This window comes from Neophocaena asiaeorientalis, unplaced genomic scaffold (assembly GCF_003031525.2).
Source record: "Neophocaena asiaeorientalis asiaeorientalis breed wild unplaced genomic scaffold, Neophocaena_asiaeorientalis_V1.1 scaffold129, whole genome shotgun sequence".
In the NCBI taxonomy this organism is placed as follows: Eukaryota; Metazoa; Chordata; class Mammalia; order Artiodactyla; family Phocoenidae; genus Neophocaena; species Neophocaena asiaeorientalis.
In genome coordinates this window covers 2,790,493-2,818,363 of record NW_020172446.1, presented here as the reverse complement: position 1 = coordinate 2,818,363, position 27,871 = coordinate 2,790,493, and the positions used below count along the sequence as shown (strand labels likewise).

General features: G+C 40.3%; 1 protein-coding gene and 1 long non-coding RNA gene across 2 annotated transcripts in view; one reads left to right on the top strand and one right to left on the bottom strand.

Annotated features, from left to right (window-relative positions):
- Positions 1-6,328: 6,328 nt before the first annotated feature.
- On the bottom strand, positions 6,329-22,651 carry WSB1 (WD repeat and SOCS box containing 1). Its single transcript, XM_024735290.1, has 9 exons — positions 22,323-22,651; positions 15,691-15,859; positions 14,590-14,858; positions 13,143-13,274; positions 11,739-11,839; positions 9,304-9,476; positions 8,684-8,797; positions 7,469-7,576; positions 6,329-7,193 (listed from the first exon to the last, which is right to left on the bottom strand). The coding sequence occupies exons 1-9, from the start codon at positions 22,360-22,362 to the stop codon at positions 7,034-7,036; spliced, it is 1,266 nt and encodes a 421-aa protein (XP_024591058.1). The 5' UTR covers positions 22,363-22,651; the 3' UTR covers positions 6,329-7,033.
- A 212-nt stretch (positions 22,652-22,863) lies between these two features.
- Positions 22,864-27,871, top strand: part of LOC112394466 (uncharacterized) — a 31,539-nt gene continuing 26,531 nt past the window's right edge. Inside the window, exon 1 of the long non-coding RNA XR_003002147.1 lies at positions 22,864-23,749. This is a non-coding gene — a long non-coding RNA (uncharacterized LOC112394466). The remainder of the gene's footprint in view (positions 23,750-27,871) is intronic.

The following is a 27,871-nucleotide window of genomic DNA, read 5'->3' as shown; positions in this document are numbered from 1 at the left end:
GGGCAGGAAGCCAAGCTCTACTTCTCTGCCTCCCAGCCCTCCCTGATCATCTGACTGGTCACATGAGGCCTGGAGTGGGGCGTGGCTGCTTTTAAGGCCTTTGGCATTTCTTTCAGGAAAAAAAAACAACTAAGAAAACTAAAAACAATGGCTCAACAGGCTAAAAGAAAATTTGATTTGCCTCAAATTTGCCTGGGGGAAGGGGATAATCAAAAACACCCAAGGCCCCTTCTTCTGTGGACTCTTAGGCATAATAACAGTTCCCTATCTTAGGCTAGGCCCCATGCTAAATGCTTTCAGGGCTTTTGGGGCTTGTTCTCGTATAATCCTGACAACCCTGGGTTTTAGGTACTAAGATGATTTCACAGGTGAGGAAGAGGAAGTTCAGAGAGGTCAAGGGACTTGCCCAAGGCCACACAATTTCGACGTATCAATAGTTAGAGCAAAGATTTTAAACCAAGTTATTTCTTGACTCTGAAGCTTATGATCTCATAGGTGTATAACCAGACTCTGCCTTGGCCTTGTCTGAGGATGTGTCAATGGCCTTTCAGTAATTATTTAGTGCCTAGAAAACAGGCCAAAGTGACCCACTTTCTACAGAAAAGTTCCAGATGGACGCTCCACATCTCTCTCTCTGACCCCCGCCCCCCTCCCTCTCAATTATTGGACTGGCCAAAAAGTTCGTTCGATCTGATGGAAAAACCCGAACGAACTTTCTGGCCACCCCAATACAAAATGAGATACCAGGCATGGGATCTTCTTCTATGTCATTTCTAGGAGAAGAAATAGTATGCAGTTTTTGTCAACTTTGTAGTTTTCCATGTAGTTTGACGTGAAGAAATCACGAGCATTTGCCTTTCAAAACAGTGAAGTTATGAAGACATTACTTTAAAAGTACATGTGGAGGGGCTTCCCTGGTGGCGCAGTGGTTAAGAATCCGCCTGCCAGTGCAGGGGACATGGGTTCGAGCTCTGGTCCGGGAAGATCCCACATGCCGCGGAGCAGCTGAACCCGTGAGCCACAAATACTGAGCCTGCACTCTAGAGCCCGCAAGCCACAACTACTGAGGCCCGTGCACCACAACTACTGAGCCTGCACTCTAGAGCCCGCGATCCACAACTACTGAAGCCCGTGTGCCTACAGCCTGTGCTCTGCAACAAGAGAAGCCACCGCAGTGAGAAGCCCGCACACCGCAACAAAGAGTAACCCCCGCTTGCCGCAACTAGAGAAAGCCCACGTGCAGCAATGAAGACCCAACGCAGCTAAAAATAAATAAAATAAATCTAAAAAAAAAAAAAGTACATGTGGAGATTTATTTCTATTGAGCATATATTTACTTTTAGATCCTATTTTGCTCTGCCTGCCAGGAAGCTCGAAGTTGAACTTTGTGCTCAATTTGCACATTGGGTGTTTTACCTTCTTTTTGCCAGGACCTGGAGTCAGAAAGCCTGAGTTTGAATCCCGGCTCCACCATTTACTATCAGGTGGCTTTTTGGCAAGTTCGTTAACCCCTCTATTGCCTCAGTTTCTTCATTTATAAAATGGGGGTAAGAAAATCTCCTTCATTGGGTTGTTGCAAGGATCAAATTATGCAGGTTAAGCACTTAGGAAAATGCCTAGATCATAGCAAATGTCTATAAATGTTAGCTATTTTGCGATTTTAATAGATTTTTGTTAGCTGGATTTCATTGTCAAGCCATTTTTCAGGAAGGGCTAATGGATCCCTCTTCACTTGCCTCATCGAGTCTCACACTTCATTCACCATCTGCTTCTGGTGTCTTCTACTCCTGACATTATCTATAACATCTCACGGATGTTTTACTTGTATGTAAATACCACTGACTTGTATTTCATCAAATCCTAGATGCCACTGATTATAATCTGTACCATCAGTGTGTACCACTTAAGAAAGAAAAAAATTTAAAGACAAGATCGATTTTAAAATACGTCCCAATTTCAGAGACGTTCAAATGTGGAGGGATAAAAGTATAGCTTTCAATCCATGAATGGTAAGAATGATCTGATCCTTTATTCCTGACTTGGGCCCTCCCTGGCTGTGAACTGTCACTGCTCCTTCCATCGCATCTGGGTCAGTTGACCTGGATAACTCTTCCACATGGCCCAACGCCACTCTCATGGCTGGTATTCCCACTGGGTCAGCTCCAGGCAAGCATGTCTAACCTTGTGCACACAGCTGGTGCGAGGGGCTCAGGTTTCCCCTGGATGTGGTAATTTGTAACCTGACCTGGTGTTGATTGTTAAAGCCAGTAGTTTTAAGGTCAGCTGACTTTTTTTATATATACATAATTTTATTTATTATTTTTATTTTTGGCTGCGTTGGGTCTTTGTTGCTGCGTGCGGGCTTTTTCTAGTTGTGGCGAGCGGGGGCTACTCTTTGTTGCAGTGTACGGGCTTCTTATTGCAGTGGCTTCTCTTGTTGTGGAGCATGGGTTCTAGGTGCTTGGGCTTCAGTAATTGTGGCACGCGGGCTCTAGAGCGCAGGTTCAGTAGTTGGGGTACACGGGCTTAGTTGCTCCATGGCATGTGGGATCTTCCCGGACCAGGGCTCGAACCCGTGTCCTTGCATTGGCAGGTGGATTCTTAACCACTGAGCCACCAGGGAAGTCCCAAGGTCAGCTGACTTTCTCACCTTTAGTGACCGCTTTACTGCTTCCTGTTTTGGCCTGAGTTGGACTGTTCCCATGGGCAATAAAAATGATTTGTTTGGGCTTCCCTGGTGGCGCAGTGGTTGAGAGTCTGCCTGTCAGTGCAGGGGATGTGGGTTCGAGCCCTGGTCTGGGAGGATCCCTCATGCCGCGGAGCAACTGGGCCCGTGGGCCACAATTGCTGAGCCTGCGCGTCTGGAGCCTGTGCTCCACAACAAGAGAGGCCGCGATAGTGAGAGGCCTGCGCACCGCGATGAAGAGTGGCCCCCACTCGCCACAACTAGAGAAAGCCCTCTTACAGAAACGAAGACCCAATGCAGCCATAAATAAATAAATTTAAAAAATGATTTGTTTGAGGTAAGTTCATAAGGAGAACAGTATGGGGAGAAAAACTAACCAACGTCCAGTGTAACTTCCCCAGGCAGTGGGCAAGGCACAGGGCTCAACAATCATTTTTCTTGTCTGCGTGGGTTTCAATCACCAAATTATATTTGGAGTCATTCCTTCTAGTTCATTTTTCCATGATCCAGGAAATGGAGGAGTGTGTTGGGGGAGGTTAAGCCTGACCTCCGTGCTAACCCCAGGGGGTTGGCAGCACAGGCAGGGACTAACTTAGGAGTCTGAGGTTGACTGAGTGAGTGCCTTCCCTGAAGTCTAGCGCCTGTTCGTGGCCAGTTTGGAGAGAGACAGGGCTGTGGAGGCAGAGTAACTGGAATTTAAATCCTGGATGTTGGGCTTCCCTGGTGGTGTAGTGGTTAAGATTCTGCTGCCAATGCAGGGGACCCGGGTTCGAGCCCTGGTGCGGGAAGATCCCACACGCTGCGGAGCAACTAAGCCCATGAGCCACAACTACTCAGCCCGCGTGCTGCAACTACTGAAGCCTGCATGCCTAGGGCCTGTGCTCTGCAACAAGAGAAGCCACAGCAATGAGTAAGCCCGCGCACCGCAACGAAGAGTAGCACCTGCTCTCCACAACTAGAGAAAACCTGCGTGCATCAACGAAGACCCAACCCAGCCAAAAATAAATAAATTTTTAAAAATAAATAAATCCTGGATCTCATTTCTTAGCTGTATGACCTTGGGGAGTGAGTTGGTCTCTCTGAACCTCCATAGCTATGAAACGGGGATAATAATACTTCAGAGTCATTGGGAAGCACCAAGAATAGCAATGAGCACACAGCCAACGCTCAACAAATGGTAGTAACACATGCCGAATGCCTACTGCATACCTGACACTGTGCGGAAAATAAAGCTAAACACCACTCATGGAGGAGAGGCACTATTACAGCATTTTTTAAATATCGAAACTCCGGAAGCTGCATACTATTTAGCAGTCAAGCCAGCAATCACCCAAGTCTTTCTTGAGATGCCGCCTTAGCCTGCACTTCTGCAAAGTCCTCTGGGCAGCTGGCCCTGGGGTGAGAAACTGGGCCAACGTACCATATGAACATCCTCCTGATCTGAGGCTGGATGCAGCCAAGCCTAGAAGGGCTGGGTCTTCGCCATGTGTTGAACATCATGCCCCAATCTGAGATAACTGCTTTCTCCACACAGCACAAGCTGGATGGGCTGGTGCTCTGCCTCCCATCCCAACTCCCCGACCAGGGGTACTTCCATGCCTGCTGATCAGGGGCCAGTCTCTCCTTTCCAAGGCACAAACAACCTGCCACTGTGACCCAAATGCCAGCCAGGGGCAGAGCCCTGTAGGAGAACACTGAGAGCCCCGGCTAAGTTTGAGGCATTTCTAAAACGGGGCACCAACCCCTAAGAAGAAGTAACCAGCAACAGGGCATGTCTGAAAGGCCAAGCAAATGGTGTGGAAATTAAGATGGATGGAATTCAAGAAACAAAGGGGCAAGACCACTCTGGGCTGGGGTAGCTTGTCTGTGACCACCAAAGAGAGACCGTCTAGGTCATAAACTCACATACCTACAAGATTTGGGCATGTCGTGAAATTGAGTGAAATAGGCTCGTGTCATAAAATAGGGGGTGGTGGGGACACCTTTGAATTGGTGGCTGCTGACTCTTGCAACACAGTTGGCCCACAGTTCCCATTTCTAAGCTAAACTGGTATCACTGAAGAGGGAACTCAAAACCTACAGAATTCCTGCCACATCATCTTAGCAGGGGGGTCTTAGAGGCAAGGAGATAGTTGAGGAATACAAAGAAATGGGTATCTGTATGTTCACCTAGTGCAAATGTGTCTTTATGGCTTCCATTTTATACTAGCCTCATTCCTGGCTCTATTTTGTATCATTATCTTTGAATATTCATCATCCTTATTTTTTTTTTTCTGTAAGAACATTTCATTATTAATCAAAAATTGAGCAGCTTATACACAAAACTTATTGGAATCGCCACTTCATCTATCTTTGTTGCAAGTCATTCATCTCATTCCTGACCCACACTTGATGATTTCTATGGTCCAAACTTTGTTTGTGGAGAACAATTTTTAAAAAGAGCCATTAGTGCTTCAGCCTCTTTTAAAACAAAACAACAACAAAAATCACCATCATCACTGTATTATAGATTTTCCTAGACAAAGTTTAGGGTTTATTTTGAGACCAGAAGAGCAACTTCTCTGTGGTATTACAGGTAGAGAAAGTTCCTAGATTTCTATCGTATCTCTAAAAGAGAAACCACAAGGATAATCATAGTTGCAGTCTCTAAAAAGGAAAATAATGCTGTTCATCAAAATTGAATTAAATCATTTTTCCTTCCCCAATCCTAGCCTCATTCAATCTTTTTTTTATTTTCTGATTTCTCAACTGTTAAACCTTTAAGAATGCCATATCACAACCACACAAAGCTACCCAAACATCTATAATATAAATAGGTCATTTTATACTTGATTCAGACCAGACATTTTGCTTCTGGCTAAAGGCAAGCTTTACAGAGGAAAGAGCACGTTGAGATTGCTAACTGATCTTCATTCCTCCCAAACATTTTACCATAAACATAAGCCATGGTAATGATCGCCTTTCTCCTGGTTGCACTCTACTGTCACTACCAACAGCGCTCATTTCTCAGGGCAAAGGATTTATAATGTTTTAAATATTTAGTTTTGGCTTAGTCAGGTCTTAGTTGCGGCACTCAGGATCTTTCGTTGTTGCAGCGCACGGGTTTCTCTCTAGCTGTGGTGCACAGGCTCCAGAGTGCACCGGGTCCTGGCGGCAGGTGGGATCTTAGTTCCCCCACGAGGGATCGAACACGCGTGCCCTGCATTGGAAGGCGGATTCTTCACCACTGGACCACCAAAGAAACCAGTACTCCAAATGATGCTTTATCTATGATTTTGAAACCAACATACAATAGTAAACCCAAATATCACTCTACTGTAGATTATTTTTTTTTGACAGTCTAGGGTTGTATTTTTTTTTCTTCCTCTTCACTGCTTAATTAAAAAACTCAACAAAAATATATAATCAAGCATTTTACATAATGCATACATTCTTAATGTCTGCAGGTAAGATAAATAACAGAAGGCAAAAGCAGATATACTAATTGTATTGCTTCTCTTTGGCAAGTCACCAATATTATCCCCTGCAGAAACATAGGATAAAATGTGTAAAAAATAAACAAAAAGCAAAAAAACCCACCACGGTCTTAAAATAATTGTCCCTTAGTACAAACAACAAAATATTTAGCAATAATGCAGTAGATGGATTTTTCAAATTGACTAAAATTTATTATAATACTTTACTTATACCACAGGGGTTAAAGTAGCAAGCTGCTTTCCAAAATTAAGGCCCACAGCAGTAGTTAGGAAAAAAAAAAAAGACACCCTTTTTTCCTGGTTGTATCCTGGCTATTTTTCATTTAATAATGTCACATTCAAATTCTACCTCTCAGATGCCACTCCTAAGGAAAACAAAATCCTTCCCTAGACAAAAGCTGTTTTACTTGAAGGTCAGTTGTCTGACCACCCCCCAACCAAATACACATTTTGTTATGAGGCATTCAGCTTTCCTAAGTCAGTATTTACCATCTAACTCAATGTCCCAGAATAAAATTCCTTCCACTTTACAGCAAAGATACATATTGTGGCTCTACTAAAGCAATATATACATGTTGGAACTAAAAATAAGAAAAGCAAAAGGGTCCATTCAACACACAGCAGCTTATATCGAAATATATACATGTATGTATATGTTTTCACAGTTACATTTTAGAAAAAAATTTACATTTGATATGTTCAGAAATATTTCTCCTAAGGTCTATAAATAATATTTTAAAAGCTCAACTGATCAAAATGCAATACAAGAATGTATCAAATTAAATAAATCTCCTAAACCTTGAAGTCAGTAAAGCTTGAGGTTTGTGTAAAGTGTGTTGTCAGTCCCTAATACTAGGGAAGACAGCATCCTCTAAACACGGTAGGAGAGGAACTCTAAAACTTTGGAAGGAATCGGCAGCTCCTGGACTTCTTGGGTGGGCATCACTCTCCGGATTGACATGCGACATAAATGTTGAAGGCTAGGGACTTGCCTTGGAGTGGCCCAAAAATACACACTTCCATCATGTGTCCTAAACAGAAGTAAACAAATCACAAGCTCAGTCACACAAATCCATGTATTTCATCATCCAAAAGCTCATACAACTACCACCGAGGCTGTGAATTAGAGCCACAAACTGCACATTAAAACCTAATTCAGGAGACCTGCCCAGTGATCTCCCTCTATGACAAATTAATAATATTATAAAAAGTCCTTATGGAAGATTTACTGACAATAAAATACAGGCTGCTTTGACTAAAAGCCACCTTAAATTGCCTCTTAAAAGAAAAGAGAAAAATCACTTACCCAGCAGCTAAAACACTGCCATCAGTAGAAAAGGCACAGCAAAGACCATTGCTCAAAGGTGCAACTTGCACTGGATAATCCTCATCAATTCTCCAGAACCTCACCATTCTGGAAAGGAAATAAACCATCCAGTGATTATCTAGTAGGAAATTTAAGGTAAAAGCAACTTTTAAAATTCAGAAAGAAATGCCACTCTGGGCTGAGTCACAAAATACACACACACAGACACACACACAGACACACACACACACAGACACACACACACACACACACACACACACACACACACACACACACACCCACCCCCACTGCAGCAATGACTGGAACTTGCTTTATTAAAGATTTTATAGTTTATACCAATTGGTAATTTGGACTAATTCACACTAAGAGACTATAAAGCATGGCTGCCTTCACTTCCCAGTGTTCTGATCTGTAATATGCCCACAACCGGAAACTTTCTCCTTACTTCCTTACACTTAAAATATAATCGGTATCTGATCTGTTTGACTCTTTTCAAGAAGTTTATGAAACTTTTCACCTAGGTAGAGTGTGTCTAGGAATAGCAGACAACTGATAGTCAGAAACTAGCTGAACAAACAGGAAAACAATGGCTGCTGGCAAATAAAGAACTCTCCCCATACGTTTGCTAACATTCTAGAAAGATGGTAATGAGTCACTTTCTGAATGATGTGACCAAATTGCTTAATGCTATATCCATGCACATTGATAAAAGTACGAGAAAATGGAATGGCTACATCTAGTTTTTGCTTACCAATAAGCAGCAAATCTCACTCATGTGACATTTCATCTTTATAGTCTCAGTTTCAGTGGATACAAATAAATGACTCTGTTTTAATCATTTATTTCACTTTGAAAATGTTCTTCTGTTTCAACCTTTATAAGATATTACTAAGAAAATCTGTCAGCTGAGCTAAAAAGCTAATTAAAAATGCACCCAGTTTGCCTGAACCAGTTAACAAACAAAGAACACAGGGAGAGGCAGGCATTATCTTTAGTTTACATAAATACCGTGCAGGCCAATATTCTTTAAGACACATCAACATCTCCCAAGGTCTTGTCTAGAAAAAGGGCCATTAAAACCCAAACTGCAGAAAGGCCATATTTTTCATCCTTAAGAATGTTTTTTATTGAGTAGAAGAATGAAAGGAAATCTTTACAATAAGAAATAGGTCAAGCTGTAATTCACACACTTACTTATCATCAGCAAGACTTGCAACATGCAGTCCGTCATGACTAAACGAGACAGATCGTACCCATCGGTCATTTGCTCCTCCAGCAAATATGGGAGTAGGTGGGGGAAACAGGTGCCTGAGGTCAAAGACATGTTTTCAGTGGGAATGAGAGTCACTTCAAGAAACAAAACTACCCAGGTACAGAGTACATCAGTCTTTGGAATAATGTTTAAAGTGGCCTTAACAAACACAACTGAGAAGACTGAGCAGAGCTAGTCTATCCACTTTAAACGAAGTGATTAAACCTAATTACTAATCGCCGTCTTACAGAGTGGTTTAAGACTAAGTCCAACTTTAGTTTTAACTATGTTTCCCAACAGGAAACTCTAAATATAATTACCGCCTCTACAGAGTCATGTACTGTTAGGTAACAATAACAAGATCTGTATCAAGAAAGTCAAATTTATTTGTAGAATTTAGATGCATTATTAAAGGGCCTAAATGATACCGAAATTTTAAATTATGACAGAGTGCAATTTTAGATTTCACATGTTAATGATTCTCATCATCCCCATGACTTCTTAAAAGCTGTACTGATAGTAGAGATGAATTACAGACTAAAATAATTCATGCTGTACCCACCCAAATTCCATCAGAATGTCTCCAGTGTGTGGATCCCAGATATAAACTCGAGTATCATAAGATGCCGTAGCCAGCAATGCTCCATCAGGAGAAAAGTCACAAGCTACAACATCATGGTGATGCCCTTCTAGTTTCCGTATCATGGTATATTTATCCATATTCCAAAGGAAAACCTGCAAAAAAGGCAAATGTTATAGCTTCATTCAGACATGCAGAGGACAAAATGGCACATCTTAAACTAAAACTGCTAAATTTAATTAAGATTACATTAAATTAAACATTATAAATTATGAATAATTATAAAAGAATATGCTCAGTGTCATAGTCAAAGATTAAAATCAGTTTTTAAGTTAATTAAAGTAAACATGCAAATTCTATTTCAAATGTTTCTGTTAAATGTTAATTTAAAAATAAGCCTAAACACAAAAAAAGCAATGCAATTTAACCACAAAGTTATACTGACATCCATTTATTCCAAAAACTAATTAACTAAAATATACAGAAATAAATAGGGTTAAGTACTACAAACCCCCTTCTTTTTTTTTTTTCCAGAAACTACCAAATTTTTAAAAAATATACAGACAGAAAATATAAGGTTAACAAATTGTTACTCCATTGGCATCTCCCTTTGAGATAATCACTTGTTTACAATAGGCTTGGGTCACCAACGTGAGCCTAGGAAGAGAAACAGATACTGCAAGCAAAGAGAATTTTTCACAGCCAAATGAAATTTCTTTGGCAAACAACAAGGATGTTAAACCACATTACAAAATGAAAATGCTAATTTACGAAAATAATACAATTAACAACATTTCTGTGAATCAAGATTTGCCAATCTTATTTTTCCCAAACCAACCACAATCATTAGTCATTTTAAGTATAAAACATTTAAATTACTTTAGTACAAGTTCACACATAGTTTTAGATTCTAAAGATCAGTAGTTATACTGTGCAGAATAGCTCTAAACAGGATTCTAATGTTTACTTCAATCTGTTATATTAAACATGAGCTCGGAGGTTTATTACAATCCTAATAAGACAAACTCTCCTCCTCTTGGAGTAAAGCAATCCTTTTTGCTACGTTTTTCTGCACAGACACAATATATTATTTCCAAAGAAAAATAAATACAAATTTTACATTGGATCAAAGACTTAAGGTATCTCTAGTATCTCAAAGAATTCCAAAAAATAGCACAGAGAAACCATTTGAAAGCCAACTACATTACATTAAATTGGTTTCACATGTTAGACTCCCAATTCCACCAGACTGGAAGATCAATTACATCGGAGGAGTCAGTTGGTTTCACTGTGGGGAAAATTATTTTTAAAAAGAAAAAAAGAAAGAAAGAAAAGCAGAAAGTGGACATCGACCAGCACCTGTGTACGTACAGTACACCTTGCAGCCGAATGCAAGGTTACTTCATCCTATGGTAAAGGTCGCCCCCAGCCCGGTAGCCAGAGATGCCACTCTTTCTGCCCAGCTAACACCATTGTGCGCCTGTGTGCGAGTGGTGCCAGCATAACCTCAATCACACCAATATTGCTGCCACCACCTGTGACAGGGAAAGCAAGAAGCATATGGAAAACACACAGCCTAAAATAGCAATGTCAACATCTAGCTTTGCTCTTCTTATGATTTTTAAAGAACTGAATATTTTTTTCTAAACTGCCAACATTTTCAACTATCATTTTAACACACTTCTTGGCTAAATAAAATGCATTTTAACCAGCCTCCCACCCCCCATTAATTCAAAGTGTATTGTGATCATCACATGTATTTGGACTTCAACCATTTTCATAAATACCTGAAGCTAATAAGATCTCTTTAACTATACTAACTCAGAGCTGGTAGACACTAAGTAAAGGAGGGTTCATCAATAAGCATAACCCTCTTAAGAGTCACTTTATACTTAATCTGTCTACAGGTATGCTATGCAAGACAGATCATATCAAATTTAGATGAAATTCACTCCAGGACATACATGACTGTTATTTTTATTCTTATTAGATTTTTAAGTTACTTTTTTTCAGTTAAATGTCCAGGACCAGCTGGGACTTAAAACTTTAAACAGCAAACTGGACCAAAAAAAAAAAAAGAACAACAGAGAAGAAAATAATTAGCAAGGGAATGTCTTAACATTTGGACTAAATCTCTTCTATAGCACATAAGCTCTCCTAGATCTGAGAAAAAATAAAATTGACATACCCCTCATTTTATGAATATCATCTCTAACTAAAACAATCAAATTTCTCACTTTACAATCAGTAACTATACTTATTTAATTTCCCTCATGCAAATTCTCCCCCATCGTGGAATAACACATTTAAGATATTCAAGACACCGAGCACAGACTTAATAGGTTGCTTAGATTTAAAACGAATCTGCACAATTACAATCCAATTCACAGTAAGTACACAAGAACTTTGACACATACTGCTTTACTGGCTCCCACTGAACACAGCATAGAAGAGTCAGGAGAGAATGCACAGCTGTACACCCAGTTCTGATGGCCCCTCAATACTTTCATCATGTTTCCTGAACAAAAGGAAAATACCTGGGTTAACCCTAGAATCTACTTCAAGTAAGTAGCATTTCAAAAATGGCAGAATCACAAACTTCTACAGAGGCAGTGATTAATGTATTACAGGGGTTGGCAATATACAACAGTTTCTTATTTTTGTACCTAAGTTTTACTGGAACGTGCCCATTGTTGTGACAGTAGAGTGGAGTAACTACTTGCAGAGACAGCATGGTCCACAAGCCTAAAATATTCACCATCTGGCCCTTTAAGAAAAGGTCAGCTGACTTACAACTGAAAGTATGTTGAGAGAGCAAGTTCCATATGATATGCGAAAGAAAATAAAATTTAATTTTCAAATATTTTAACTATTAGGATCCCTTCACCCCTCAATAGCTGAGCAATCAGAGAATTGATAAATGCAGAAGAGGTGCCACATAATTTGGTAATAGTATTAGTGTATTATTCTATCAGGCAATGGTTATTACCCATAAGCTGAAACAAGTCTCCAAATCTGAGGGGTTTGTTTTCTACTACATTCAATTTAAGCTACATTTCCCCAAACAAGCCTGTCAACTTCTAGCTTGAGGCTGGTAGAGCACTAGCAGATCTTAATTAAATATGTGGTTTTAATTAAAACTGTAAACTCTTTCATCAGAGGCTAAGAAGGGGGAAGAGATGCTCATCTCAGGTCTTCTCAAACAAGGTAGACTCTCCAAAACTTTGTAAAAGGATCACAATTATCAATGTTTCCGAAAAAGCTAAAACTTGACACTGATATTCCTTTTACTATATTGGAGGGCAAATCTCTTACTTTTTATAATTCTTACTTAAACTATCCAACTTATTATTAGTAGTATTTATATCCTATAAATTCTGGTGTATAAATCATGTTTGAATTTACATTTTATTAATTACTAAGTTATATCTTTTGTTAGGTCAAGATCTACTTAAATTTTCACTAAGCAAATGAAGGAAGTTAATAATCCTCCCCAATATAAAGGAAATAAAACACAGACCAGTTCAAATAAAACCCTAAGATTGATCCAGATTTTGTCCTCAAATAGTTGGTACAGATCTGTGTAGTTAGTTTCTGAGTAATATCAGATTGTTTACTTAGAGTAACTGCTGGCTCCTATTCTGGGTCACATTTATGGTTTTGTTTGATCTGTACAGGGAAAGGGACCAAAGGACTAAGCAGAGAAAAGGAAACTTTGATCATGTCACTTTTAATGTCAAATGCCCCAAGTGTTCGTAATACCTCTCAGTAGTAATATCCAGAAACGAATTCTTTTCCACAGCCTAGAAAGAAAGACATACCATCATCTTTCAGGTCCCACACTCTCAGAGTTTTGTCTCTTGAAGCTGACACCAGGATCAAGCTCCCATCTGGAGCAAAAGTTAAATCTCTGACTACTTCAGTATGATCTACCAAGTTAAGGAGGAGTTTTCCTAAATGCAATGGAAGGTGGGAAAGAGACAATGTTAGTAATTTTAATCAGCTTCCATATTAAAAAAATAGGGTTGAGATCACCATTAAAAAAAAAAAAAGAATAGAAATATCTGGGTACCTCCTTAGTTTACCAAGTGTAAAATGACTTATTTACTAGTGCCTTTACTATTATCTTTAAAGATTCAGTATTTACATTGTTACAAAATAGATTATTTCCAAGATACCAAAGCCTAAATTAGAAAAATTAAAAGGGAATTCCTAAAATGTGAACAAACTCCTGGATCAAGTCAATTTAATATCAAGAAAATCTACATCATTTAAAAATCTTTGTATAGTATGATTTTAAAATACAAAATCAGAATTTTCCTTTTCTTTTACTTGGCTTAGACTACAAATGGACTGTCAAACTCCCCCAAAGATACATGTTATTCTATAACAGCCTAAATTTTTAAACATAATCTCGATGAAAAAAAGGTACTTTATTCATCTAATATTATAGAGTTTTGTTCTTCTATGAAAAGCAATGTGCTTATTTTAAATGTTTTCCCAGAATTCAATCAAATTTACTGACTCATTATCCCCACTCAGTGTTAGTATCACTTGCTATATTCTAATGTACATAGTTTTAATGCTCATTTTAAAAAATCCTTTAAATTTTGGAGTACATACTATCAGCCAGAAACTTTTAGGTAGTGAACAACACATTTACTTTTCAAAATTTTATTTTATTTTACTTTATTTTGGCCACGCTGCATGGCTTGCGGGATCTTAGTTTCTGACCGGGGATCGAACCCATGTCCCCTGCAGTCCTAACCACTGGACCGCCAGCGAATTCCCACAACACATTTACATTTAATTGCCCAAAGAATTTAACTTCTCAACCTATCTGGTTAAACTTTAGATAAAATGTCATTAAAATTTTCCAGAGGTTAGATAATGATTGTTGAAAACCAGATTTACCTTGAAAGCCTCTAAGCTATCAATCATTGAAAAAGTATTTAAGAAAACACCTTGCAATTTGAGTCATAAACTAAATTACCAGTTTAAAAGTGATAATTAACTAAACATTCCTTAGACGCGCCCTTCCTACTATAATATTCTCTGAAGAGTGATTAAGCAATATGAACTCTATTTTCCTCAATTAAAACTATGAGCTGAAGATGCTATTTAGGCCAAATATAAAGATACATTCATAGCATCAATTCTTGCTTCTCTGTGAGTTAAAATCCTCAAATTATGTATTCCTCCAGTGCCTATGAGCTATGCTTGCATCATAAGATAATCAGGTTTGCTTTCAAAACTATGACTCCATACCTGTATATACATCCCATATTTTGATACGCCCATTGTTTAACCCTGTGGCAAGGAGTAGCTGATCTTGTCCAAATTTGAATCGATGCCATTCTATGTTTACACAGCGACTCTGTTTTTCTGGAACTGAAGATCCAAAAGCAAGACTCCAGACTATATCGCCACAGTCTATAATATGTTCACGAGGCTTATCTTTTTGACCACCATCACTGTTTTGTCTTGACAATCTTAAACTGCTTGAATTGGTGATATTCTTGGTGCCATGCAAGAGACTGGGTAGAAAAAAAGGTCAGATTGAAATCTAGTTATTATTTACTCTGGACTCATGTGAATACTAAATAATGATAAGTGTTTGTTAAAATAACTTCAGTATTATTATAGTGATACTGAATAACAACAGAATCCTTATAGATGGGAAGAGGAAAAGTTGCTATAAGCGCATGACCAAATAAATTCAGACTAAAAGAAATCCTCACTGTATGAGAATAAGTTCAACAATAAAGCAATTTATAATGTATTCATTTCAAATTTTCAAATTTGTTTTAATATATCCTTATTGATATAGAAATCCTATCTCAACCAGGACTCCTTTAATTAACCCAAAAGTATAAACAAGCAAAAAACAAAAACAAAAAATTCTGAGAACATTAAGATATTGTGAAGCTGACACCAGAAAACTACCTTAAACCCCATAATAATAAGTAGTTTCCCATACGTTCTAGACCTAATCTAATATGTAATAAGGACATTAATGACAAAAACCATAAAAGTGAACTAAACACAAAAAGGAGGGAAAGATTAAACTTAGTAGATACATTTTAGAAATTGCACTACCAAGGCACAATTAACTTGCCTTTTGATATATGGAAAAGAAAAATTTAAAAACACCAAAGTATCTGAGAAAGTATTCTATAATATATAAGGCCAGACAATTCTTCCCACAAATTTTCCAACAAATATATTCAGCTTATGAGTAAAATTCATTTACAACAGTCTCCAAAGGAAAAAACTTAAATATCGAAATAATCTTATTATTCCACACAGAGAAAAAAATAAAATCTAGAAACAGATAGATACAAAATACAAAAAAGAAAACAGTCTTACAAGTTCTTAAGGCACTGGGACCACGGAACAAGCTTTACTGCACGATGTCCTTGTGACCAAGCAAAGTATGAACCATCTGGAGCAAAAGCAACAGTCCAATTTTCACGACCACATTTCTTGTCAAAAGGAGCCACAGGAGCTAAAAGTTCACCTATAGTACGTGATCTCACTAAAAGAAAAATAAAAAATATAGGATATCATATATAACCAACAATGAATTTGAGACAGCATCCATATTACTTTGGGATCCACTCAGCTCCACTGAGTTTTTCCTTTTTCTATGTAGACAAGGTACAATGAGTTCTGCATTCTACCCTTTGAGGGGAGATGTGTGGTGTGAAGACCCCGTAATGAGAATAAGCATCTTTAAGTTTTGATAAAGTGATCCTCCTAAAATTTCCCAAATCAAGAGCTTTATAAGAAAGTTTCAAAAAAAAAAAAAACTGGTCGAATAACAATAATGTAATGATCAATCAGGGCTAGCAATTACTGAAGTCCTGACTTTTGCACTGCCTTACGTTTTCCTCAAATTACTAACATTTAAAATGCAAGAAACTTTAGTTGCTCTGCAGGAAAAGTATCTTCCAAAAAGTTTGTAGCTTTCAAAAGCCATGAACCACTATAAAATAAAGTTTTATATCATTATTCAAAGGAAGCACTATAGGGACTTCCCTGCTGGCACAGTGGTTAAAAATCCAACTGCCAATGGGGGGAACAGGGGTTCGATCCCTGGTCGGGGAAGATTCCCACATGCAGCGGATTAACTAAGCCCGTGCGCCACAACTACGGAGCCTGTGCGCCACACTGCTGAGGCCTGCGTGCCTAGAGCCTGTGCTCCGCAACAGGAGAGGCCATTGCAATTAGAAGCCTGCACACTGCAACGAAGAGTAGCCCCCGCTGGCCACAACTAGAGAAAGCCTGTGAGCAGCAACCAAGACCCAACACAGGCAAAGATAAATTTAAAAAAAAAAAAAAAAAAAAGCACTATAAAATGGTCTAGTCAAAACATGAATCCAAACATGAATATTCTTATCTTTTTCAAGTCACAAAAAACACAAAATCCTCAGAAGTAGAAGGAACTTAAAGGTTACTTACTCCAGCCTCCCCAACCAGTGCTTTAAAGTGCACTGTATTTGGGACTTCCCTGGCGGTCCAGTGGTTAAGACTCTGGGGTTCAACTGCAGCAGGCACGGGTTCAATTCCCGGTGGGGGAACTAACATCCCGCACGCTGCTCGGCGCCACCAAATAAATAAAATGCATTGTTATTTGTGATTCTCGAATAGTGGTCCTCAAGCGTCTTCCTAATGGGCCACAAACTGACCCAAAAATGGAAGTAATTCTTTTGTTTTTTAAGGACAAAAAAAAAAGAACAAGTTCATATATTTTAAATTTAGTTACCAGAACTTAAATTTAGCATTCATAACTAAAACTGGCATATTTGGGACTTCCCTGGTGATGCAGTGGTTAAGAATCCGCCTGCCAATGCAGGTGACACAGGTTCGAGCCCTGGTCTGGGAAGATCCCGCATGCCGTGGAGCAACTAAGTCCACGAGCCACAACTACTGAGCCCACGCACCTGGAGCCTGCCCGTGCTCCGCAACAACAGAGGCCACCGCAATGAGAAGCCCGCGCACTGCAACGAAGAGTAGTAGCCACAAATAAATAAATAAATATACTTTTAAAATAAAACTGGCATATTAAGAGTGTACAGAGAATTTTTCTTCTGCCTTTAACAAGAAGGATAATCAACAAGTTCCTATTGTACATGTGCACATGCAAACGCGGCTGCTACTTCCTCAATTCTGGAAAAGGATCTTTTTCTTTTTTGGCTGCATTGGGTCTTCGTTGCTGCGCACGGGCTTTCTCTAGTTGCGGTGAGCGGGGGCTACTCTGCGATGCGGTGTGCAGGCTTCTCCTTGTGGTGGCTTCTCTTGCAGAACACAGGCTCTAGGCGCGCGCGCTTCAGTAGTTGTGGCTCGCAGGCCCTAGAGCGCAGCCTTGGTAGTTGTGGCTCACGGGCTTAGTTTCTCCGCGGCATGTGGGATCTTCCAGGACCAGGGCTTGAACCCCTGTCCCCTGCATTGGCAGGCGGATTCTTAACCACTGCACCACCAGGGAAAGGATCTTAATCAGTCTATCACCACTGCTGTCTTGCTTGGGTCTGTCTTGATTTCAAATTTTGCTACTCTTCCTTTTTAGTTATAACTCACCTTCGGTTTAGTTTCCCTATTATCTATTTTGTGATCTGTTGCATGTTCAACTCTATGGTCTATTTTTATGTTTTGGGCTTAAAGTTTCCAACAACTAAACTTCAATATATTCTACGTACTGCAGTTCAAATGAGAACCACATATACTCCTATTGCAAGAGCAAATATATATATATATATATACACACACACACAAACCCCAACAATGTATTCATTCAGTGACACTTCCAGTCTCCACGTGTGCTCCACCAACATGGAGTGTAGCACCTGGCATGTGACAGGGGCTCAGAAAATATTTATTGAACGAATATGAAAGCATGTGTATAAGCTCCCATTCTTAAGTGATTTAAATATTTCCTCGGGATTTCCCTGGTGGCGCAGTGGATAAGACTCTGTGCTCCCAATGCAGGGGACCTGGGTTCGATCCTTGGTCAGGGAACTAGATCCCACACGCATGCTGCAACTAAGAGTTCGCATACCACTACTAAGGAGCTGGCAAGCCGCAACTAAGGAGACTGCCTGCTGCAACTAAGACCTGGTGCAATCAAATAAATAAAACAAAAATAAATATTTAAAACAATAATTAATAAATAAATATTTCCTTCCCCAATTCTTTGATACGTTAACAATGAGATTATGGTTTCAAAAGTAAAACAAAGCAAAACTGAAATCTGTTTTCCTATGATATTCATAAATATAAATATGCACCTATTTTGGCACAGCTGAAATTATCGGAAAATTTCCTTTTGATGACTCAAAATCTTCCTCCGTGACACTCCACCCACTCAGTACTGGGTCTGATCTAAAAGAATAAGCCTGATCCTGCTCTCACATGACATTCATATATTGAAGACAGCCATGACATCAGCAACTAAATCTGTTCACCAGGATAAAATCTGGTGAGTTTTCAATTACACGGTTTCAAGTCCATTCTCCACCCACACCTTCATACTTTTCTGGATAAACTCCAGTTAGTAATGGCCCTCAAAAAAGTGGAACTTTTTCAACCAAACACAATACTTCAAGTGTGGTTTAATCAAAGCAGAACCCCCCACCTACCCCTGCCCCACTTGTATCACATGACTTTAATACAAAATTCACAAACCGGTGACACTCTTATGCCTGTAGAATGATTTTTTTAAATATACAAATGAGGGAGTTCCCTGGTGGCCTAGTGGTTAGGATTCTGGGCTTTCACTACCGAGGGCCTGGGCTCAATCCCTGGTTGGGGAACTAGGATCCCACAAGCTGCACGGCGCAGCCAAAAAAAACAAAACCAAAACCAAAACGCTCACACACAAATGATTTTTGAAAGGGCTGGCTGCTCCATGTCCCCTATATTCCTCCAAGCCCACAGTCTTTCATTTATGTGCCTGGTCCCTGAATTTGCAACCCCTGCCTAAATCTTTTTTTTTTTTAAACATGGGTTTCTATAACCACATCTATCTTTTAAAATCCACAAATTTTAGGAGAAAAAGAAAATCAAAGTTCACAAATAAGGGAAGCAAGTTTTAAAATTCAACTGAAAAATGCAAGCATTATCTTAAAAAGAGAAAGCCCCTGATTAAACTAGATGAGTATACTTATATAATTTCCATCTCAAAAAACAGAGGACTGGCCCTTGCATTCAACTTCAAAAACATCTGGTAAATTAGACTAAAACTCATTTCTCCTTTAGCAAGCATAAGCAAGACTAACTTTCCTACAGAAGACTCATTTTTTAAAATCTGTATTTTAGGATCACTCTGTATTTTTCTTCTTTCACCTTGACCACAATCACAAAACTCCTCTTGTGTAAAGGGTGGTAATAAATTAAAGAACTGGTTCAGATGACAAAGACCATGAAATAATAAGCTAATCTATTCTTGAATATATATATATATTTTTCAAGAAATAGGGCCACCCTAAAAAAATACTGCCAAATAAATACAAACAAGTACTGAATTAATAATTACCTTGTGTTTCTTTGCTTGTTAACAGGCATATAAAATGATCACTTCATTTTAATCAAATAATTTAAACACTCATTTAAATACTTACTGGTATACTATTATAAACTAGCACGAGGTTTATAATGAAGAAAAAATTTTAATTAAATCTTTATATACTACCTGCAACTGTTGAATGTTAAGTATCCTAAGATACTATAATTTAATGACCTTGTATAAGGGAAAAGCTGCCTGCCATGGGAACTTGGCCATTGGATACAACACCACATTATTAATATCCACACAGTAGTAACACATCATCTAAGTCACTGCTCAACCAAGCAAACCACATTCAGTTCCTTCTTCACATTCCTCCCTGCAATTTCATAACTAGAAAGGGAGGATCTGTGGCAGAACCTTGTGAAAGAGGGCAGTAGCTCTAGGCAGTAACTCCCTGTCACAGAGACTTCTTTAATCATTCATGGAATCCAAACAGCTATAATTAATACCCAAGAAAAAATGTTAGTCCTTACTGACAGATACAAAGCAACGCAGAGGTATTAGTGTTTAACTCTGTATTCAAATGATATTTAAAAAAAAGAAACAAAAACCTGGGTTAAAAAAAAAAAAAACTTACAAAAGGCCAAAGTTCTTTTAAACATAGCAACTTTATACTATATAGTAACTTTATATAGTTATATCGTAACTTTATATTATATCCAGGAAATAACACTGAGGCAAATATGCAAAAAATATATATTTTTTTAATTAAAAAAGCTATTTAGTGCATGGTTCTACCTTATGCAGGTATGCTAAGAACCTCTATCCATCCCTTAGAAGAGAGGATTGGTAAGTTTTCAAAATGATTCATCAAGATGATATAAAATACAGATAAATGAAAGGCAGATCACTCATCTGCAATACTGCTGTGAGTAGGGAAAAAAATAGCACTGAATTGAGAATAAGAACTTTTGAGTTCTATGTTCCACAGTTAAAATAAAAATTGGACATGAATTTTGTTTTCTCTGTATGTTTAAAATAGTCATTAAAACCAGAGTTAAAGTCCCCTCCTAACCTGCCATTCAACCTTATCTCTAAGAGAACAGAAGTCCAGAACTCTAACACAGCTGTCTCTAGGTATGAAAATTCACCCACAAACAGGATACAGGGCCTTTTGGATACTTCAGCTTCTCCCTTTCTCTAGAAAACCTCCTCCAAGGATTCAATAAAGGCACACGTTTAGTTGAAGAACAAGAAAATGCAAAGGCTCTCTGCTCAGTAGCTACCTCCAATTTTCATTTAATTAACACACTGTATTGGGCTCTGGGGAGCGATGAGGAGATGCTAAATCTATTTTATTTTTTAAAATAAAAACTGTCTATCTACCTACCTATCTATATTTTTTTGTCCATGCCGCGCGGCTTGCGGGACCTTAGGTTCCCCGACCAGGGATCCAACCCGGGCACCCGCAGTGAAAGCGCCCAGTCCTCACCACTGCACCGCCAGGGAAGTCCCCACAACTGTATGTATTTAAATAAGGTGTATAACATCACTTGATAAGTTAAGGGTTTACAAGCATAGCGATCAATGCACAGCACCCGCAACTCGCCCCAAAGTTCTTCCAGTTATATTACCTTGAGAGAGGATTTAAATAATGTGAGGTGCTTTCTACTGAGTCAGTGGGTGGGTCCTGACGCAGGACCTTCAACATCTGTTGGCCTGTCTTCTGCTTGGCAGGGCTGGCCACTAAGCCAGTTTCTAGACAGCCTTTTCAGGAGTCTGCTCTCCCCGTAGATCAGCTTTTCTCCGGTCACTCCACCCAACCACCCTGCTCCTCCCTGCTCCTCTGAGTGTGAGAGATAACCGAGTCTCCTCCCCAGAGCCGCTGCCTTTCTTAACGCCATGCCATTTTTTAAAATACTGCTTTTTCCAGGCTGATGGCACCTCTTCGGCTGCATTTCTCCTTATAATTGTTGGTATACACGAAGACCCATCCTTTCATAACAGCTCAGGTCACACAAGTTTACTTTTCCCCACTGGAAACTTTTTTAAGCGTCCTGGAGACTTGCCCAGCCCTCCCCTGCCCACTCGACGCCCCAGCCCCTTAGCCAGAAGAAATCCAGAAGAATGGCCCTGCGCGGACCTCCGATGAGAGAAAACTGTGGGGTGGGGGGGTGGTCCCCGGGGAAGCGTGTCCATCTTCGGCCACACAATCATTGCAACCCTCGCCACTCGGCGCCCAGGTTCTCTTTGCCTCTAATATCCGCGCACCGCCTCCCTCCGTGCCAGGCACACAACAGGCGCCGCATCAATGCAGACCCCATTTACCCTCGGCGACACCCACTCGCAGGGCTGCTTCCTTTCTCTTCGCTCCAGGGCTTGGCCCCGGCTCACTGTTCTTCCTCAGACTCAGAGACGCTTCCTCCCGAACCTCTGCCTCTCCGCAGCCCCCGCGCGCTCACCAGCAACCCTCACCCATCTTCCCATTCCTCACCGATCTCTTTCTCGTTGACCCTCGGGGGAAAGCTGGCCATCTATGGGGCACCGTCTGATTCCGGGGGCGCGAGCGGACGCAACGACAGAGAAGGGAAAGGCGAGCGCCGAGGGGCGTGACGCGGGCTGGGTCCCTCCCGGTCCCGGGGACGGAGGGGAGGGGCGGGGCGGTCGCGACGGCTTCTGCCGACTGCCCCGGGAAAGCTCCGGGAGGCCTCGGACCAAACTACGGAGTCAAACACAGACAATAGATGCTGTTCCCTTCCTCACGCCTACGGACCAAGACGCTCCCCTCAGCACAACCAACTGCAAACGAGACACTGGAGACAAAATGGCGCGTGCCGCGGGGGATAGCATGGCAGCGGGGGCGGTGCCTCGTGACGTCACAGGGTGATGGCCAGCCTCCCGACGTTCGGGACGTGACGGCCTCGGCTCGGCGCCCCGCCTTCTCTCCGGGTGCGCGCGGGCGTTGTCCTGGGGACGCGAAAGGGGAGCCGGAAGAGCGCCGGGGCGGAGGAGGAAGGGGAGGCAGCAGGCGCAGCCCAGACCCAAACGCTGGGTTGGAGCTTACCGACTGTTCGTTTTAATTGTCTTATTTTCCCGGCCGGGAGGCCAGCATGGTATTTGTAAGTTGAAGAGCCTTTGAAAAGGCACACAGAATTGTATAATACATATTATCTCGCACCGTAAAGATTGCATGGAATTTAAACTGACTGAACTGTAAAGAACAAAAAAGACGTTTCAGGTTTTAACTCGGTTTGGCCACCTCCCCGGCCCTCATGTGCCGGGGAACTGGAGGTTGCAGTGATGAAAACAGTGAGAAGACAATGAACATCGCTATGCACCCACACGCCCGGCCGCGAACGTTCTGACGAGAGCCAGCCGGTTTTTGGAAGGGCCGAGGTGACCCGAATTTAGGAACAGGGAGACCCGGGCATGATGGCGTCCCGCCCCACCATGAGACCTCCCGGGGCTGTCTTTGTCCTGGCTGCTTCCTGCAATTGGGCCTGCCTCGGGGCTGCAGCGAGGCTGGCGGTCAGCAGTGGCCCTGCCACTGGCCAAAGCAGACCTCACTGTGTCTGCTGAGAAGCAGCCCTTCCTGCGCCCAAGGTCTAGGCCTCCGGGAGGCAGCTAACCATTCACACAGCAGAGCTGATAAACGTGTCAGTGTCTGCCAGAAGCCAAGTTGGTTCCCGTATACAGATGACATATTTGCATTTTAATTGGCTCTTCTGTGGACTCTAAACCTAGTTCCAAAGGAGGACAACTAAGGCTGGGAATTTCAAATATGCAACAGATGCTGATGGGAGAGGAGTTGCATAGCCAAACTCTTTTGAGACATCTCAAGTGACAGCACCTAGGCATGGCTACTTCATCTTTTTCTTTGCATAAGGATAATTCTTCCAATGGTGAGATGTTTAATACCAGGTACAAGAAATCATCCCCCCTCCTTTTTTTAAAAAAATCATTTTGTTACATTCAGTCAACATATTTATTGATGGCTTACTCTGTGCCAGATACTGGGGCTAGTTGTTGAATATTTATAGTAGAACAAAAGAAAAAATTTAATGCAGTCTTGTAGCTCAGATACCAATATTTCTATCAGTCCCTGCTAATTCTTCTAACGAACTGCTAGTACTTCTGTTTACATGTACCGTACCAAACAAATTCATGGAAAATACCAGTTCTTGAGTGTCTGTGAATTGTTTTGGTGACTTTTTCGTACAATTGTTTCATTCCACTCTAGTTTATTACTGCTAGTCAACAGACTTCCAGACCATTTCCTCAACTGGCAAAGTATGACAATGGAATGAAAAATAATTGTATGACTTGCATACTCATTAGTGATAATATGTACTATTTATTGGGTCCATGCTACATGTCAGGCACCGTGCCATATAAGTGCTTTTGTGGATTAACCCATTTAATACCCACAGCAGTATGAGCAGTGTGTTAATCATTTATATTTTACCATCAGTTAGTAATTTGACGATAGTTACAGAGCTCCGAAGTGATAAAGTGCTAGATTTGAACCCAAACTTGTCTACTGCCCTTCCCTACTTCCATGCTACCTTGTCTCTCATAAATGAACCCTACCATGAGAAGTAAATACGTACGTGGCATTTCATATTTATATTTGCTATGTTAATGTCAAATCCGAATGGCTCTCTTATCGCCTGCATATCCCATAAAGCTGAGATTCTCCTGAGTTTTATTCTTGTTCCACAGCTGTTTTTCTTCTTCCACACTCTCCCTGCGTTATGACAACCTCTCTTTGGGGTTTAATTACCAGCTCTGTGTGAAGACTCTCAAGTCCAGACCTGCCTTCTTTCTTGGGCTTCAGATTTACATATTCAGATACTTACAATAAAGCCTGATATGTCACAACTGAGAACAATCTTCTCTCCCAAAGCTGCTCCATCTGTTGTATTCCCTACCCTAGTGAGCATGTCCATCCAGTCACCCAAGCCAGAAGCTGGAGTGTTTTTAGACTCAGGCCACTCTCCCCCAACCCCATGTGGCATGAATCAGTCCCTGAGCCCTGCCAGTATTTTCTCTTAAACGTTCTGGAGTCTGTCTTCTCTGTTCCAAAACAGCTGCCACTGTCTTAATTCAAGAGCTTGTCATGTCATCTCTCTTAACACTCCTTTATAACCCCACACCCTAAGAAACCGCCATCAATACCTTGGTGCATTTCCTCCTAGGCTTTTAAAATTTTACTAGCTGTGTGTCCTTGGGCAAATTTGTTAACCTCCCTATGCCTCAATCTTTTCATCTGTAAAATGGAGATGGTAATATTACCTACTTCACAGTTTTGAGAATTAAGTGAGTTAATATGAGAAAAACATTTAGAACAGGGTCTGGCAACAGAGTGTCAGATACTAAGAGTAAGATATGTGTTAGATACTATTTTTCTACATAATAATCCCAGCTACCTGCAAAAGTGAAAGATCAAAACCTCATAAAATATAAGGGATTGGCAAAGAGCCATAAAAATAACATCAAGTATATGTATAATCAAAATCATAAGTAAAAGTTCTGGAAAGCATTCACTTCCAAAACAAAGTTGATCCAACCACTAAAAACCCGTTTTCTTGAATCTCATTCTTGAGTTATTCAGAAAACATTGCTGCTGTGTGGTTATCTACTAAGGGTGATTTAGTCATGATTTTTTTATGTGGATATCATTTCTTTTAAAATTTTTGAACCAACATTTACTATCTTGAAATATAATTTTTAAAAAATTTACATCCTGTGTTATTCCATTTTCTCACCTCTCAGCAAAATGTTGTATTAACAGTTTGGCATTGGGAATTCCCTGGGGGTCCAGTGGTTAGGATTCCATGCTCTCACTGCTAAGGGTGTGGATTCAGTCCCTGGTCGGGGAACTAAGATCCAGCAAGCCACGCAGCTTGGCCAAAAAGAAACAAACAACAACAACAAAAACACAATTTGGCATTTTCATGTAGTTATATCTCTTAAGGATGTATTTTTCTACACTGTTTTCTTATACTGACAGAGAAGTACATAGCATTAGAGAGGGGAAGCAAAAATTATTACATTCTTTTGTTTAAGGACAATAAATATAACCATTTTATATGTAAATAATTAGAATTTTGGACTAGAATACAATATAAAATTTTGTGTCATGCTTTTTTTCTTTCTCACGATAAAATAATAGTTTCCTATGTAGATAAACCTTGCACCACATCATTGTAGGTAATTTTAACTTCATTTGGAGGTGAGTTTTTTTCCTTTCCTTCTTCAGAATACATAATATTTAATAGTGCAGAAAGGTGGGCTTCTCCTGTAATTAAACTCTCATTACTCATATGGACAGTGTAGGTATATTCCCCTTGATGTTATGAATGTATACAGTTCAAAATTGTGGCCTGTTTTGGGAGACTCCATATTCACCAAAAGTTAGAACAATGCAAGTGGGTTGTCTCTGAAGTTACAGACAAACCCCTAAATTAGCTTTAAATTGGGAAGGATTCTTGCAGGATCTTGTTTCTGAATATATATCCTGGTGAGAGTAGAAAGTAAGTGTTCCCTTCCTATAACTAAAGGGAAGCAATGTTTACTTAAAATAACAATCAAACATGACTTTAAAAAAAGAAACCCACTAATAATTGTACAACAGGAGTTTGAAGCCTACCACCACCAGAAAAACAAAACAAAACAAAACAAAAACAGAACAACAAACCAACATCCAAAATCCCAAATATTTTATTGTCCTCTAGTGTGGTTAAATCTCAAAGATGAAAAAGATCGCCATAGTCTTTTGACTCACTATTGACAGAGACCAAACAAAAAAAAGTTACGAACAGCCTCATTGTTTAAGCAATAGGAAAGTTGCTTGTGTGCCTGTTTGTTTTGCTTTTTGGACCTTTTTGCTATTCTTGCTACAGCTCCCCCAGGCTAAGCCTAGGAATTTGCCCAAAGTTATTCAGTGCTTGGGTCCTAGAGCAGGAGTTTCGGATCTTGGGATTTGTGGAGTTAAGTCTGGGATCCTGGATTGAAGAGTGTGGAATTTGCTCAGAATTTAGCTGGACAAGCATAATTTATACACACAAACATGTGCATTAATAAACTGTAGTAGATACCTTGATAGTTGTAGAACATACAGAAAAAATAATAGAGCCCAGAGGAAAATTCTGGAGGCAACTCCTTTTGTCTGTGGTAGTCTTGCTGGGGATGAAGTGTCTAGAAATGCCCCTACTTTTACCCTGCTGTCTTATTTTTCACTTTTCCTCCTGATTTCACATTTTTTGTGAGGTGTTTGACAGTGTGGTATGAGCAGAACGTTAGTATCAGGTTTTCAAAGATGTATAATTTGATCTTAGTTTACAACTATACCCAGAATGGCCGAAAGTGTGGAAAATGGTGTAGCCAGTCTAGATGTTTCTACATCTATGTCTGAGCCAGAACGCTCCTGGCAGCCTATAGGAAATTATCGTATTATATCTAAAAGGGTAAGCGGAGACCCTGTCTCCAGTGTTCTGTAGGATTCCCAGAGCTTGTTGCTGAGCTGACTCAGCTCCATCCCCTTCTCCTCTCCTTACCCGCAAACTCAGGGCACCTACACGCAGGCTCAGTCCTTTAGCTCAGTCCTGGACCTTCAGGAGAAATCTGTATAAAATGGAATATTCCATGCAGTGATGGAGATTTTCCTCATATCAATCATTTTTCTCTTCCTCCGATAGAGCTTTGCATTTTCATTTTTCTGAATGTTCCTGCCTATGACCATCTGTAGAGATTATGAGGGAGAAGAAAATTATCTTTCACCGACTGCATGAAAGGCAAGGGTTTCTCTTACTTGTCCTCCCCTCTATTCTTTGTTTGGGAAATGCTTCTGTACTCTTCTCAACTTCAGTTGCCTGACTTTGGGGGCAACTTTTTAAGTCAGCTGTTTCTTTCTCCCTTCTGTTGGAGGGTGCCAGCATTGGCTGGAATTTGAGTCCTTCTCTGGGGACCCAGAGAGTCCTGCGGACAGCTCATAAGCTATCTCTACTGAGCTGCTGGCCCCAGCCGGTCTTGCCCTGGTGG